The sequence below is a fragment of the Branchiostoma lanceolatum genome, chromosome 12 (genome assembly GCF_035083965.1).
Source record: "Branchiostoma lanceolatum isolate klBraLanc5 chromosome 12, klBraLanc5.hap2, whole genome shotgun sequence".
NCBI classification, from domain to species: domain Eukaryota; kingdom Metazoa; phylum Chordata; class Leptocardii; order Amphioxiformes; family Branchiostomatidae; genus Branchiostoma; species Branchiostoma lanceolatum.
In genome coordinates this window covers 6186565-6201611 of record NC_089733.1, presented here as the reverse complement: position 1 = coordinate 6201611, position 15047 = coordinate 6186565, and the positions used below count along the sequence as shown (strand labels likewise).

At 41.5% G+C, this 15047-nt stretch overlaps 1 protein-coding gene across 1 annotated transcript; it reads right to left on the bottom strand.

Moving 5' to 3' along the window:
- Nucleotides 1-6417: 6417 nt before the first annotated feature.
- LOC136445681 (tripartite motif-containing protein 3-like) lies at nucleotides 6418-12657 on the bottom strand. Its single transcript, XM_066443814.1, has 2 exons — nucleotides 12504-12657; nucleotides 6418-7268 (listed from the first exon to the last, which is right to left on the bottom strand). The coding sequence occupies exons 1-2, from the start codon at nucleotides 12655-12657 to the stop codon at nucleotides 6418-6420; spliced, it is 1005 nt and encodes a 334-aa protein (XP_066299911.1).
- Nucleotides 12658-15047: the final 2390 nt, after the last annotated feature.

Here is a 15047-nt window from a genome sequence, read left to right as displayed (position 1 = left end):
TGTCATGATTAAATATTCATAAATTATGCTAATTTGATGACGTCATCGCTCAAAATCCAAGATGGCGGACAAAATCATTATCTTCGGTAGAAACAGGCTTTTTTGCCTTTAAATTCGTCACAACCTGGAATTTTCTTAACCAGAATAATTCAGATTAATGCTTTTAGTCTATTTTGATTGTTATTTGGGATCATACATGAAAAAAAATGTATTTTGAAAAATTTCAAAATGGCCGATCCAAGATGGCGGATCCCAGGGGGTCGCTAACAACACATGACGTCATTCTTCGACGTCATTTTGACGTCAAGTTAGTCACCACTGACGTGATATGTCTTGGCATACCTTTCAATCAATAAAACGCACTATTTTGTTTAATACTTTTAGATATTATGGGCATTCCCTATTTAGCCAATAAAATCACATCGATGACGTCATAATTACGTCATATTACGTCATAACGTCACCAAACTTACAGGAATTATAAAACTTCACGTGAACATCACTCCCTGCAAATTTGGTGATGATAGAGCATACCGTTTGGAAGTTATGATGGGGGGGTCGAAAGAGCCCCCCCCCCCCCGGTCCAAGAAGTCTCAAAAAAGCCCGGTCTAGATAGGGTTAACATGTTTTTGTTTTTGCTGGGCACGTATTTAGCAACGAACTCGGGATTCACTGGCGGCCCGCCGTGTCGAGAGTCTATAAAAATACCAAATACGATGGACACCCTGAGGGTATATAGCAGGAAGCCTTACTACAAATAAATCCTGGACATTACGTTGTGTAATTTTAGTTTGATAACGGACTATACTCACTTGTTCATGCTCAGCGGATATCCTGAGAACTCCGATCAGACACTTACACACGGTCGTTCTTTTTGTATTCCAGACTCACAACTGACTCCCGGTCTTAAGCATTTACATGTATATTCCCCGCTAATCAGTAGTCATTTTGTGCCAGTCCTGCGACTTGTAGACAAACCATTGTTTTGTATATCAGTGCTGTCAGATAGGATGACACTTCTAAATTAAACGAGGACACTGGGACCAGAAAGTTTTCTCTAGGTCTAATTATCTATCGATCAAAGAGTACCAAACACATGCATAACAAAAAGGTACACACGAAACTATACATAATTCATACGGTCTGGACACCAGTCATACATAACAATTAAAGTCCGGACGTCCAGACACTGCTGACTCTCTGCAGCAGTTACACATGTAATACACACTACTCACAGTACACCATTGCTACAGACCAAAAAGGGTTTATAACATTGAAAATGTTCTAAACCCTTGTTTTTTTTATATCTCGTTGTGAGGCCTGGGCGCAGGTGCCAACTGCTGGGTCTCCCAAAGTCCGGTAGACATTCTTCATCAAAAAGATTTGTTTTGTGTCTCCTTGGTTTCTTCTACAGACAGGGCCTATTCTATTTCATGCAGTCAATTTGGCGTATCGGTTAGGGTGTTTGACCCCGAACGAACAGGCCCTAGATTCTAATCCCCTCACTGATATGCCTCCGATCTTGCCACTTTAACTTTCCTCGATCAACACAGGTGTAAAATGGGTACCTGACTTCGGTTGGATAGGCAATAGCCGGTGGAAGGAGAGGGATGGGCCCCGCCTTCCAGCATCGTGCCCTAGACACAGTGTATAACAACTCATTGCCCCATGGCCTCAAAAAGGCTACGGGACCGCCTACCCACTGTCTATCTCAGATACTTAAAAAATGGTTTGAACATACCGCTTTATGAAGGAAGCGCCTATGAACTTTGGCAGTTGTTCAGGCCAGCCGAGAAATCACAGTATCTAGTGTGACGATCCACTGATATAAAACCTGTGTGTCTGATATGATATCCTTACTTTAATGAAGAAGTAGTACTACCGATGTATGCATAATACCTGGAGGGTCGGACAGCAGACCTTCCGAGAAGGCATGCTTCATCAAAAGGCTTTGTCTTTTAGTACTTCGCCGAAGGCTATATGCGACCCAGTTTTAAATATGGGAACACAAAACGCAAATTTAGATTTCGACAGACAATGTTTGTTTTGAAAAAGCTTCGACTTAATTTAAGGGAAGAATGCCGAAAAACGTCTCATCTTGATACATATACATGTCAGGCGATAATTGCAGTGAATTCAACGGATATTTGCATTGTTTCTCTTTGATTCATACTACAACAAAGGGATAAAGAATTGGAATATACTGTTTATTCTAGACATATCCTTATTTCTTATCATGATTTTTGTTGACCTTTCGTTGTACTCACACCACGACCACTAGTACTGTGGGCGAAGGACGTATGGCTTGCAGTCTGCAATTATGTCACAGATTAAACACCTTGCACGGATCGAGGGATTATAAATGAAGGGACTGCATCTGAAGTTGTTCAACCAGTTACCTACTCATGTCGAAAACAATCAGTGTGTTGTGGGTGCGCCATACCTACCTGCAGTGATGAAGTTGATCAAACTGATATTATTTCAACATTCTTATTTCTTATTACACAACCATTGATAGTTGAACTAGTGTCGGCGTCCACGAACCACGCACGGTTACTGATCTGCTTAAAACATAGGGGGCAGCGTTAGTACACCTGTGTATTGAAGGGGGGGGGGGTGTTTCGGCGGGGCATTACCTGGATTACGGCGAGGACCATTCAGTTTCTGATTGGTCAATCAAATCGACGTACGGTTAAGCTAGGTCAATGACCTACGCCAGTCAACGTGCCGGCATAGTCCAGTGATACTGATGGTGTTTGATTTCACCATGTAGCGCTAGCGCTTATCTACTTTTGTTTATGTAATGAAAAAAATTGAAATCAATTGCTTTAGGCTTTATTTTTAAACAATTTGTATGATATACATTAATGCGTTTTTTCAGCTTACACACACAACGTAAAAATCGAGGAACAATTTATAACAGCAAAGTTCGAGCTACCCTTAACAGGTTACCCTTAATTTAAACGAAGACGTTATCAAGCAGGTACCCGTGCGAACGTGCCCGTACCACCATGCAAAAGTGTACAGTCAATCAACATTGTTTAAGTATCATATTAATGATATCATTTCCATACATTTCTATTGTTACATCATGTTATCACCATTCTATACACATCACTTTTTAACAATATAGATGATACTAACATGTTTGAGAACTTAGCGTAGTCTTGCTAAAGCGCTTTCTAGATTTAAAAAAAGGCGTATTGGACCAAAACCTGTTATTAGAGATCGGTATATGTCGTCTGATAACTCCCTTGCCTTAGCAGTGTAAAATATGTGAAAGATACGTGTACAACCAATCCTTGAGTAATGTTGGCAAAATGAAATAAGTGTTAAAACCACGTCAAATATCTAATATCGATTTAGATCATATTTCAATAAGGTCCTTGCTGTACATGTGCTTCGAATTCTAAATGTGCATTCTGGCCATATCGTCCTTCTTTTCGGATTTCACTTGACTTGGCCTAAAAGTCCAAACTGGACACAATCCGAGAAGTAAAATTAGAGGTAGAGCGGCATCTTTGCTAGACTCAACACCACAAAAGTTAAGGTTGCAGACCACAGTATTTCGCCTATAGGGATTTACATGGTTAAGGATCCCAAAGTGAGAAGCTTCGACGCTTGAAAATTTATAGAAAGGTGTACAATTAGGGTGCCAGAAGTTGATATGTTTGACTTCAAGGTTCATTCTACAAAATATGTGAAAAAAGTCACCGTACTGCCTCCGTACTGCAGCCGACTCACAGTAGTCGGGCGCTAACAATATTCAGGCGCGAATCCAACCCGACCGTAATCAAATTCGTACAGTCTCAAAACTGACGTATTCCTCTACCACCACAGTTTCAGCCTCGCTAACGTGCACAGAAGGAAAACTACGGCCTTTTCAAGCAATGTGACGCACTACTTCATACCCGAACTACTATTGGACGGGGGTCGCCCATTAATACTGTGTTCTGCGACCTAAATCCTGTGTAGATGTACGTTTTGTATGTAAATAGTTTCAGTACCTGGGCATAGATGTACTCTACTTATCATTTATTTGTATCGGAATTGAGCGTGTCTGAACTTTTGATATTTACTTGAGAAATGTTAGTGATCATAGCAGTATCTGAATTCTTAATGTCGATCAATGCTTAAGTTTTTCCCCAGCCAAGCTTCTGAAGGAGAGAAGAATATGAAGACCCTCTCACGGCACCAGATACCGTCAATGCGTCTGGAGTCAGATCCAAAGTCAACAACTGTGCTATATAACTTATATGCTATATAGCATATTTCATTGAAAGTCTTGTAGATAACTTCAAAAATTTGACGAGATTTATGAACTTATTAATCATAGTTATCTTTTTAGACCATTTCAGTAATGTGAGTGCTCCACGACATGCTGGACGTTAAAATAATAGAATAGAGGGTAACTGGGGGATTTAATTTTCTTGAAATCTACAATTCATTTTTTTGACCAAGATGAAAAAGGATTGGAGGTCAGAGTTACGAAACGCTTGACATCTCTGACGAAACCTTTTCGGAAGCAGAGTATGCAACCGCCAAGAAGTCCATCCTATGTGGGAAGGCATGTGGAGATGATGGCATAACCCCCGAGTTTCTCAAGTACGCAGGGCTTTATGACATAGTCTTGGGCTTCATCAACAAGGCTTTCTCTACCGGAGAGATCCCGGAGAGTTGGAGGACGCTCATCATTGTCCCTGTCCCGAAATCAGGAGATCTGACAAAACCAGATAACTACAGGGGCATCAGCTTGATATCCCTTGTGCTGAAACTCTACAATAGGATGCTACTCAACCGACTGAGACCCGTACTGGACCCATTGCTGAGAAACTCGCAAAATGGTTTCAGACAACGGAGATCCACCGTGGGTCAGATAGTGGCAATCAGGCGACTGCTTGAAGGGGTTACGTCCAACAACCTTAGCTGCGTCATGTCCTTTGTCGATTTTCGAAAGGCATTCGACTCAATCCACCGTGGAAAGCTCATGGACATCCTGCGAGCTTACGGAGTGCCTGAGAAACTAGTGACAGCGATAAGGGCAACCTACTCACAGACATGGGCCAAAGTCAGGACTCCAGACGGAGATACTGAGGCCTTCCAAATCCTGGCAGGTGTGCTGCAAGGGGACACGCTGGCACCTTTCTTGTTTGTCGTGGCACTTGACTACGCTCTCAGATGTGCCATCGATGGAAGGGAAGAACAACTGGGGTTTACCCTCAAGAGAAGAGCCAGCCGTCGAGTCCCAGCAAGAACAGTGACAGACTTTGACTTTGCGGACGACCTTGCGCTGAACTCCGATACAGCAGAAAGAGCTTGTAACCTCCTAGCAGAGGTGGAACGACACTGTGGAAGGATCGGCCTGCAGTTGAACGCCAAAAAGACCAAAGTCATGGCTTACAACACGACCGACGAGAAGGTAACTTCTCTGGATGGTACACAGCTTGAGGTTGTCAAGGACTTCAGATATTTGGGCGGATGGATTGCTTCAACAGCGCATGACATCAGAGTGAGACGAGCCCTTGCCTGGAGCACCCTACACAGCATGAGAAGAGTTTGGGAGTCCAACATGGACAGCAAACTCAAGCGGAGACTTTTCGTCTCAACTGTCGAGTGTGTACTGTTGTATGGCTCGGAGACTTGGACTCTGACGGTACAGGACGAGAGGTCACTCGACGGGATGTACACCCGGATGCTCCGAAAAGTGCTGAATGTCACCTGGGAGGACCGTATGACAAACTCCGCACTCTACGGCGATCTTCCCAGACTCTCCCAGAAGATAAGGCATCGAAGGATGGCACTGGCTGGACACTGCGTCCGGCATACCGAGCTGACAGCCAACCAGCTTATCCTCTGGGAGCCAACAGAGGGAAGGAGGAAAAGGGGATGGAGACGCACAACCCTCATCGACAACCTAAAAAGGGATGCTGGGCTCAGTGACATTTCTACAACAGAGCTGAGATCGCTAATGGCAGACCGGACTGAGTGGAGCAGAAGGACTCATTGTCTCCCGAGATGACATCATTGATGTCCTCGTTCAAGGTTCAAGGTCAAGGTCAGAGTTAAGTTTAAGTGTGTAATTGGGGATTTTCAACAATATCAGTCAATGAACTATCATCAGCGATAAGAAAGGGTTTACTTAACACAATGTCCACAATACCTTTGATAGATATGAGAAAAAGCAAAGGGCATAAAATCTAGCCCTGAGGTACACCTGCACATGCATGGAGTCAATTATAACGTTGTCCGTTACACTCTGCCTTGGAGATAGCTGTGAAACCAGTTCAAATGGTCATTCCACCCCGTTATTTTGTAACTTGTATATCCGACCTTTGCGCCAAACTTTATCCAAAGCACGAAAAAATGTCGAGGTAAACAGCTCGACTTTTTTTGTTTGCGTCAAGAACTTCTGATACTTTATAAACCATGCAGACGAAAAATGATCACAGTGTCAGTCAATGAGTCAGTCACCACCAGCTGCCCAGCTGGTCCTATAGCAATAGCCAAAGGAGAGGGAGTCTTCACGACGGTGCGGACAAACTCCCCACGACTTGTGAACGTGTCTACACGATCGTTTCCCCAGTTCGCCACCATTACGTGACCAAATTTGTCTGTACAGATGCCTTGGGGGAAACGCAATTGCCCTTCACCGGTTCCCCCTTCTCCGAACTTGAGTAGGAGCTTCCCAGTGCGATTGTACACCCGGACACTATTGGAAGAACGGTCGGTAACAAGGATATTCCCATCATTTCCGTGTGTGATGTATCCGATTGCTTCACCCTTCTCGATTTCGAAACTGCCTGACAAACCGATGGCTGAAAACTCAATGATTCCACGTGACACAGCAACAATGATGTTGTTCTTTGGTGCGTCTACGGCAATGGTCGGGAACCTAGCAAAAGAGTTTAACTTAAATGTTGCCATAGGCTGGCCATCTCGGTTGTACTGCACTACATGCACTTCATGAAGGAACCCAACCTTGATATTACCCACCACCCATAGGAAACCATTTGCGTCAAGGGCAACATCGTGAGGTTGCATTAGGTTTCGCTCAAGTCCACCTGGGACTAGCGCTGGGAAGAGGCGGAGAAAGACCCCATTTATGCTGAAGACCTGGATTCGCTCATTGTTCACATCGGTTGCGTATATCTCATTGTCAGCAGACACGGCCACTCCGTAGTTTCTGAGGAATTTTCCCGGATCCGATCCCTCCCCTCCAAAGCTGACCTTTTCTGGTTCTACGCTAAAACCAACATAGGCATTGGTTTCTGTAAGCATTAAAAATAACATTAGAAATCACTCTCGACACCGTAACAAAATTCACCAAAAAACACAGGTTTTGCAGTAGCCAAGTGTTTTCAACAAATGAGAAACGTCCTTTGTAAAATTGTGCGGAATTCTAAATAAGAATCGAAAGTTAATATAATTCGGAACATAAGTTTCTTTGCCCTTCTAGCTATCACCGCCAGTTGCTGATAACATTTTGTTGACGTCATGTGAAGGTAAGGTCACGTGACCCAAGTGACTGATCATTGCCGCTTGAATCTGACGAAGGTTACAGTAAGAATCTGGTGTGCTCACTTCCTTTTTGTGTTAGACTAATACTGAATTTTGATTGTAATATATAAACTCATACCGCTTGTTCTGTAATCATAATAACGTTGCAACTTCTTTTTGTGTGCTCATATTGCAATCAATTAGTCCATTTTTTAACTTAAGGACTTGCGTTTTTCAGGCTGGTTTATTAGGGATGTCGTACCTTTGTTGATGGGTGATGTCGATGTAGCAACACCCCCTGTGGCCGATTTTAGTCCAGGCCTTGTTGATCTTGAGGGGAGCGTCTTTGCTGACGTTGTTGTTAAAGTCGTTGGCATCGTTGGGAGATGTGAGATTGGCGTAAGACCTGCGAATGAAACTATTGTATAGACTGTATGACTTGATTTGATTAACAGTTGTGTTTGATATTTTTTGAATGGAAAAAATGTTTGGAGGGTTGAACAAATGAAGAAAAGAATGCATCGACCTCCTCTTCCCAGGCAAATCTAGTTAAGACATTAGATAGAGACAGGGGGAAGGAACAAAGTAACGATACATTACTTCTCATGCGTTAAATGTATTTTGAGTTGAGCCCGGTCTGAATAGGGTTCAGACAATTTACCGGCAAGATATGCTAACAAAAAGTGTACTAAGACACTAACCTGCAGTCATTTCCTCCCCTAAACGCTTTTCCAATGCGGCACTTCTATTTCGCTCGTTGTTCAGGTTGCGTTTCAAGGTATCAGCAGTAATGGACAGTTCCGATATTTCCTTAACAAGACAGAATGCTGAACTATAAATTGCGTAGAATTGAACTGGTAAGCATGGTCTTGGTAGTCTATTTGAATAACAACTAGAGACATCAAAAGACGATATCTAACATAGGATGTAGAAGTATACAAAGAGTCCGAAAGAGCAAAAGAGCAAAACATTACCTATCTAGTACTGCTAAAAATAAAGAAAGATTACACCAAACTTTACAAAACGTGCACTTGAAAAGAAAATATAATTATCATGGCTTTTCAATTGATGTTCGTAATGATTTTTATAAATATTCATTCAAATATATCTAATTTATTTGTAATTGGGTTACTCTGTTTGTGTAAGGCGTGCCAGAGGACCTGAGCAGTGATTGTCAAAGCCCTGTAGGAAAACTGCCATAACTGCCGTAATAGCTGCTTTAAAATGTTTCAAATTTGGAGGAAAGAACGGGCTTGACTCGAGAAGTGCAACCATGTGTCATTTATGAGGTTATGTTATATGAATAAAGAGATATTATCATTTATTATGATATATGATTTTTTCCAACAAAATGTAGTACAGAAAACTATTCCTTAAGTCCGAATTACATGATTTTTTGTATATACATGCTGGCATGTGCCCCTTTAAGACACTTTAGATGTTTATTTTGAAATATGTTCCTGATTTGTGAAAAAGATTAATTTGTCTCCTTTAGGGGTATAATTTTAGGGTACTTCCTTAATAATTGCCTTACAACTGAAGACAGGGACCAAAAACAAAATTTTCAGCTAAGACAGAGTGTGGAACAGGACATTGCCAATCATTCCATTGCATTTCCTACTATTTCCAGTCATGGCTAGTGTTTTCTGCCATGGTTTGAAGTTTGAACGATCAGTTTTCACCTAGTAGGCCATGTTTTTAAGAAATTTGGTCATCACTCACCTTGACAAGCTATAATTAGCACCTCCATGGCAAGTAATTATCCGTAATTTGCACTTGCGCCATGACAAAAGACCCCGGGTTTATTGTTATGCATAGACTAATTTGTCTGTAACTAACTGTCTTGTCCGGTAAGAAGAAAGAAGTTTCAAGTAATTCAAAGAGTTGAAGAAGTTTCCCGTTTTACATTCTGCATCTTGTTCTAAAGGGATCCCGATAAGACTGGCTATTGGCAGGCTGTTCCCTGTCAGTAGGGCAAAAAAATGGTAATTGTCAGGCTATGTAGGTCTACATTTGGATAAATGCATAGCCAAAACTCATATGCTCTCTTAGCTCAACTGGTTAAGAGATATTACGATCAGCTAGGTTTTGCGGGTTCAAGTCCAATGGACTTAACTTTTGAAATCTATTTCTGTTTTGTTTTTAACATCCATTGTTTAGTTTTTAACGTTTGATAACTGGCTATTATAACTCAGGAATGTCAATACAGACTTTTTTGCTCAATTTTACAAGAACATCCCGTAAACATTGGGAAAAAAATATTATCTAAAATGTGACCCATTTTACACGATTATGCTCAGCATCAGGTTATTTACATGTTATTCTTATTGACCGGCTTTTGCCTGTCAATAGCGGGCAAAAATAATATTATGATATTGACAGGCTAACCTATCAATAGTGTGGAAAAATCTATCATTATCATCATCACAGGCTATAGCAAGGAGTCTATATAACCTCCTTGGCTATAGCAAGTCAATAGCAGATTGCTTATTGATTGGGTGTAGCCTGTAAGTTCTGTCTAATAATCTGATAAATCACCCCCAATACATAGCTCTAAACAAGTTCAACTGCTACATCTGTTTGGAGATTACTGGTAACAAACTGACTTCTGCAGAAATGTGTATTTCATCTAACCTCTACCAGGCTCCGCGGATCGCTGGGAAAATAGTAGAAATTGGCCTGATAGAGTGAATAGTATGCCAAGGGTAGTTAGCTATGCAGAGAAGTTCAATAGGCGACCCACGCCTATTTAACTTTTCTGTATAGCTGACTACACATGACCTCTTTGAAACTAAGATTTCTTACACGGGCCAAGGCTCTCTATAAAGTATAATGCCGGCAAGGGAGTTATGTCGCCGAGGGACGACCGCCTTTCTATCCGGATCGTCCGTTGGCGACATAACTCCCTCGGCGGTGTAAGTCCCTTGCCGGCATTAGAGAACCTTTGGCCCGTGTTTAGTAAGAAATCGCGACACCACCCGTCCCAAATTTATACACCGCCCTTCTAGGAAGTCTGCGAAGGAGGCTACATGTGGTTACACCTAGAATGAAACACACATATACATGTAGCAATAAAAAAAAGAATGAAAGGACCCTCTTGCATGCAGGTAGCATCTTTCGGGCTGTAAAGGGTACCATTCCGTTTTTAGGCAGTTTCAAGTCATAGTCTTTTAGTCTGACTGAGAATAGAGGACCACAGGGTTCTGCATGAGAATACTAGTGACCTGGTCCTTTCCAGCATAGTTTTGAGTCCAATGTTTTTGTTAACCACTGAAAAAAGGGCCTTTGATATTATGCAAACATGACAAATACATGCAGCGAGGGTATTGCATTCATTCAAGTATGTTGCTTCAGAACATTTAAAAAAGTCTTTGTATTGACATTTGCATGTTTTCACAGAGGACGTGAACAAAACAATACTTTTAGAGGTATGTCAAATACACATGTACTTCAAACATACTAGTACATCAAAGCATATCACAGCCTATCATTCTAAGGCTGTGAAATTCCTTGCTATTTTCATTTAGCTTCCACATGGTGCTTGTATTTCACGTATTCGGCCATCTTGAAAATGGACGGTTCCCATAGCAGCCCCAGGGGTGCCCAATTAACTCACCAGGAGAAATTAGCGCGTAATAATTCAAATTCAAAACAGCAGGCGGGGCTGGGGGCGGTGAACGGCAGACAATTATCACGCAAACTACTGCATATTAACAAGCATCAAGGTAGCTGTTGCTCATTATAATATTAAAGTAGCTTATTATCATATCAAATTGAGATCACTGCCAGGGTCTGACTGGCTTGCCTTACACTAGTTGAGTAGGAAATACCTAAATTTTCAGTGCTAAATACATAGCCTACATTTCTAACTCGTGATACAAAAATACAGACCTCTGTGTATTTGTGGTACTGAACATTAATAATCATCATCAGAACGAGGCCCACGGTGACCTGTGACACGATTACTGCCAAGGTGGCGGCCAGGCAACAGCTGTGAGCGTTGATGACGTCACAGAAAACACGCCGGCGGGTTGCGCTACCTTGTCCTTGATACGTGGTGTCTGTGGAAAATACGTTGTTTGGCGTCGGTTAAATTTAGTCACAACGTTTCGATAAACCTATCAATATTATGGCTCCACAGGAATATAGTTTCACTTTTTTTCTGTGGATAAGACACGTTTGTGATTTAAATTTTAAAAATCGTATTGGTTTTGATCCAAATTTTAGAAGAAAAAAAGAAGAATGGCGCCCGCCAGCTGTAGCATCAGCGGTGAACCAATTGTTGCCTGCATTGCAGGAATGATTTTTTAAAAATTATTTTTAATTGTACTTTTTGATAGGATATCGCTTTCTTATTGTAATGTTTTCTTCAAGACGGCGGTATCTTGTAATAAACGAACTGTTGAAAAATAATAACAAGCACGTCTTTCCAGCGATTTCCGCGATCGGACTGTTTTTAATTTGCAAATAATGCTGATGGGAAGGAAAAATATCATATAAAAAGGTAATAATAATAATAATAATAATAACTGTTTTTGGTCAAATCGATATATCTATGTGCTGAGATTACAATTTGACCAAATCAGTGTACATCTTTGCCCAATCCTGTTTGTTGCTAGCTCTTTTTCGGAGGTATTTCAGTACGTGGGTTTCCGTTCTAATGTTCATTTTCATAAACAGTTTATAATCGTCTATAAGGCTACTTAGGAGCCCCTCGCGGGACCTCCCTTGTCTCGGTGTGAGTTTTTTACTGAAGGCAATGTTTAGCGCCTTCTGTGGCGGAGAGTCTTTTGGCGTACGGAGAATGTGACCAAAGAGAAAAAGATAACAAAAGGAAAAAAAACGTTTAAAAAGTCAGTCCTAACCATATATTGTGTATTTTCCTGATATGCATTTTCTATTTTTTCGTTTTCGTGACCGACGCATTACAGGTGATTAGTTACCCGCTACAAAATGTGTGTAGAAGTTTTTAAAGGAGCGAGCTACAGATCTGAAGCATAACCTACCTTTAGACGACAGGTCGGCGTGGCGCCTTATGTCTTCAACATTAATCGCCTCTAGCCGTGACTTTGCCCTTCGCTCCCGTTGCTGTCGAGCCTTTTGTACCGGCAGTTTCTTCAGTTTCACCGCCTCAGCTTCTTCATATGTGTCTGAAGACATTCCTAGACCGTAATCTTAAATCTTTGTTGCCAAAACAGACAGTTTTGCGGCTCGCTGGTTTGCGCGTTGCTTGTTCACCGATTGCCGAACAAATAACGCGTTCACCGTTTGTACCGGCCTAGCTAAAGGTTTATGAATAAGGCAAAGAATATCGTTATTAGTCTGGAGAAGCAAGGTTGGCTTTACCCTTGTATGGAAGAGCTATATTTTAGTATGACGTGTTGCGAATGGCATTTTGTTTTACAGCTCGGCCAGACTAATCTTTGAAACGCATTTCAAAACTGGAGTTCAAGGATCTCAAGCCTCCGCCGAATGATTTTAGCCTTAGTTTACAACTGACGTATTCTAAAGTTTCTCGTTGATTATGCAAATAAGCTACTCGTCTGCATAGATTACTAGTTTATCAGTTAATGGTCTTCTGTACCTGTCATATCAGCACCTATTTTTGAGAGCACCGTGGATGGCAATGTTATGCTATGATGCGAGATTATGGTGATTTTGTGGAAGAAGTCGACGAAAAGTATGATACAAAAATTTCATTTCTATATTGTTTCATATTTTCGGATACAAACATACAGTAGTGCATGAACTGCATCAGGTGTGCATGTAAAAGATAACTACCAGTGTTGTTCTGTTGGTCAATTTTGCCCAAGCTCGCCCAATTGCAAGCTGATCACAGAGTATAAGAAGTGATCTGGGCTGCTGGAAGGCCACTCTGTCCTTTGTATTCCAGCATCCTGGAGATGATCTGAAATTACTGTAATTCTGTGTGGACGGGCACTGTCATCTTGCAGAATGGCACTCGGTCTCATAATTGGCACTGAGGTTCTTAGTAGGAAACGTGACTAGTTGGATGAAGAATGGTGTCCCTATATATCTTGACGCATTGCCTAGAATGATTACTTTGGGTTTTTTTCTCTGGCAGGAGGTTATAACCTTGACAAAACTGAAAACACAGAGTATCATGGTATACCGGCGGATGATACATTCTTCATTGTTGTTCTTGCAGTATACAGCATATATCTGCTCATTTTGCAGCTGCTTTCGTATGACTTGGCCGAAAACTTTTTTTTTGTGGACGAAAATTGATGCGTGCGGATGTCATCCATATCAAATCAACATGGCCTAAGATAGTTTGAATGATAGTTTCAATGATTTACATTGACCCAAGTAAATCGAGTATATGGCATTCTTATATTATGCCACCAAAAAACATACCCATAATAGAGAAGGCTAAAATAAGTAAGGTCATACTGGTTGGAGCTGCATTCGTCTTTCGGAAGGGGCATAAACTGGGACGTCCCGTAACCGAGGAGGTGCCTTGAGTACGTCAAAATGCACTACAACAGCCTCATTACTCAGGTGGGTACCTAATTCATTTCTTCAGATGAATATAAACCAGGCTTGATTTCCACCATCCCCTGACCCCCTCCCGAGCTGCCCTTGGGGGTTACAGTGATAGGTGCGCCGGTTTGATGCGAACTGTGGTGTGAGACCCCGCACCACAAGGCCTGTCGGGAAAGCGGGAAACATGGCCGCCAAACAGTGCTAGGAAGAAGTGGGAGGGCGACGTTACACACATTATTACAACGTTTCTGGGACGGGGGGGAGACAACAACCACAAAGTAGCAAGAAGACGATACGGACGAGCCAGGGGAGTGTTTGAACCTCGATTGCAGAGTAAGCGAAGGTACGTAAAAAGGTCAAGAAGCGTGATATAATAAGTAGTCACCATCGATGTTAACATTATACTTTCATCATGCATATTTAACGTTAGGTAATTTTAGAGAAACTAATTTTTCTGTGTATAGTACAGTAGATTAAGGACAGTCAGTTTTCTGACAATTTCTTCTGTTGTGAAAGCAACGTCATGATATCATTGTTTCGGGGGGAGGGAGGGGGGGGGGTAGTCAATCAATATAGTTCGAAGGTTGGGGTGCATTAATGATTAGATATATAATAAATGGCCAGTCAAGGCTCTTTATCTTTTTGTGTGCACTATTGGGATTTTAAGCTTTAATATTTGCTATTGACAGGATTTTTGCCATTATTGACGGACAGGGTGTTCCTTAAGTTGAAAAAAAGTAGATTCTTTCATAATAACTATGACCAAAATTAGAAAAAAAATGATATGACCCATGACAAGAATAACACCTTATGATCCTGTCAACCCTAACCCTTATAATCATATAACCCTAACCCTTAAAGATGATCCTGTAAAATGGTGCAAAAATACAACAACTTATCTACATTTCTGACCTGAACAAGAATAATCAATTATGTTTGCTAGGGGAATCACTCTCTCAACTGAGCCATTGCACCAATTCCTCAAAATCAAATGGATGTTTACTCATTTAAAGGTACATGTGCTTCCTGTCAATAAGACTTGC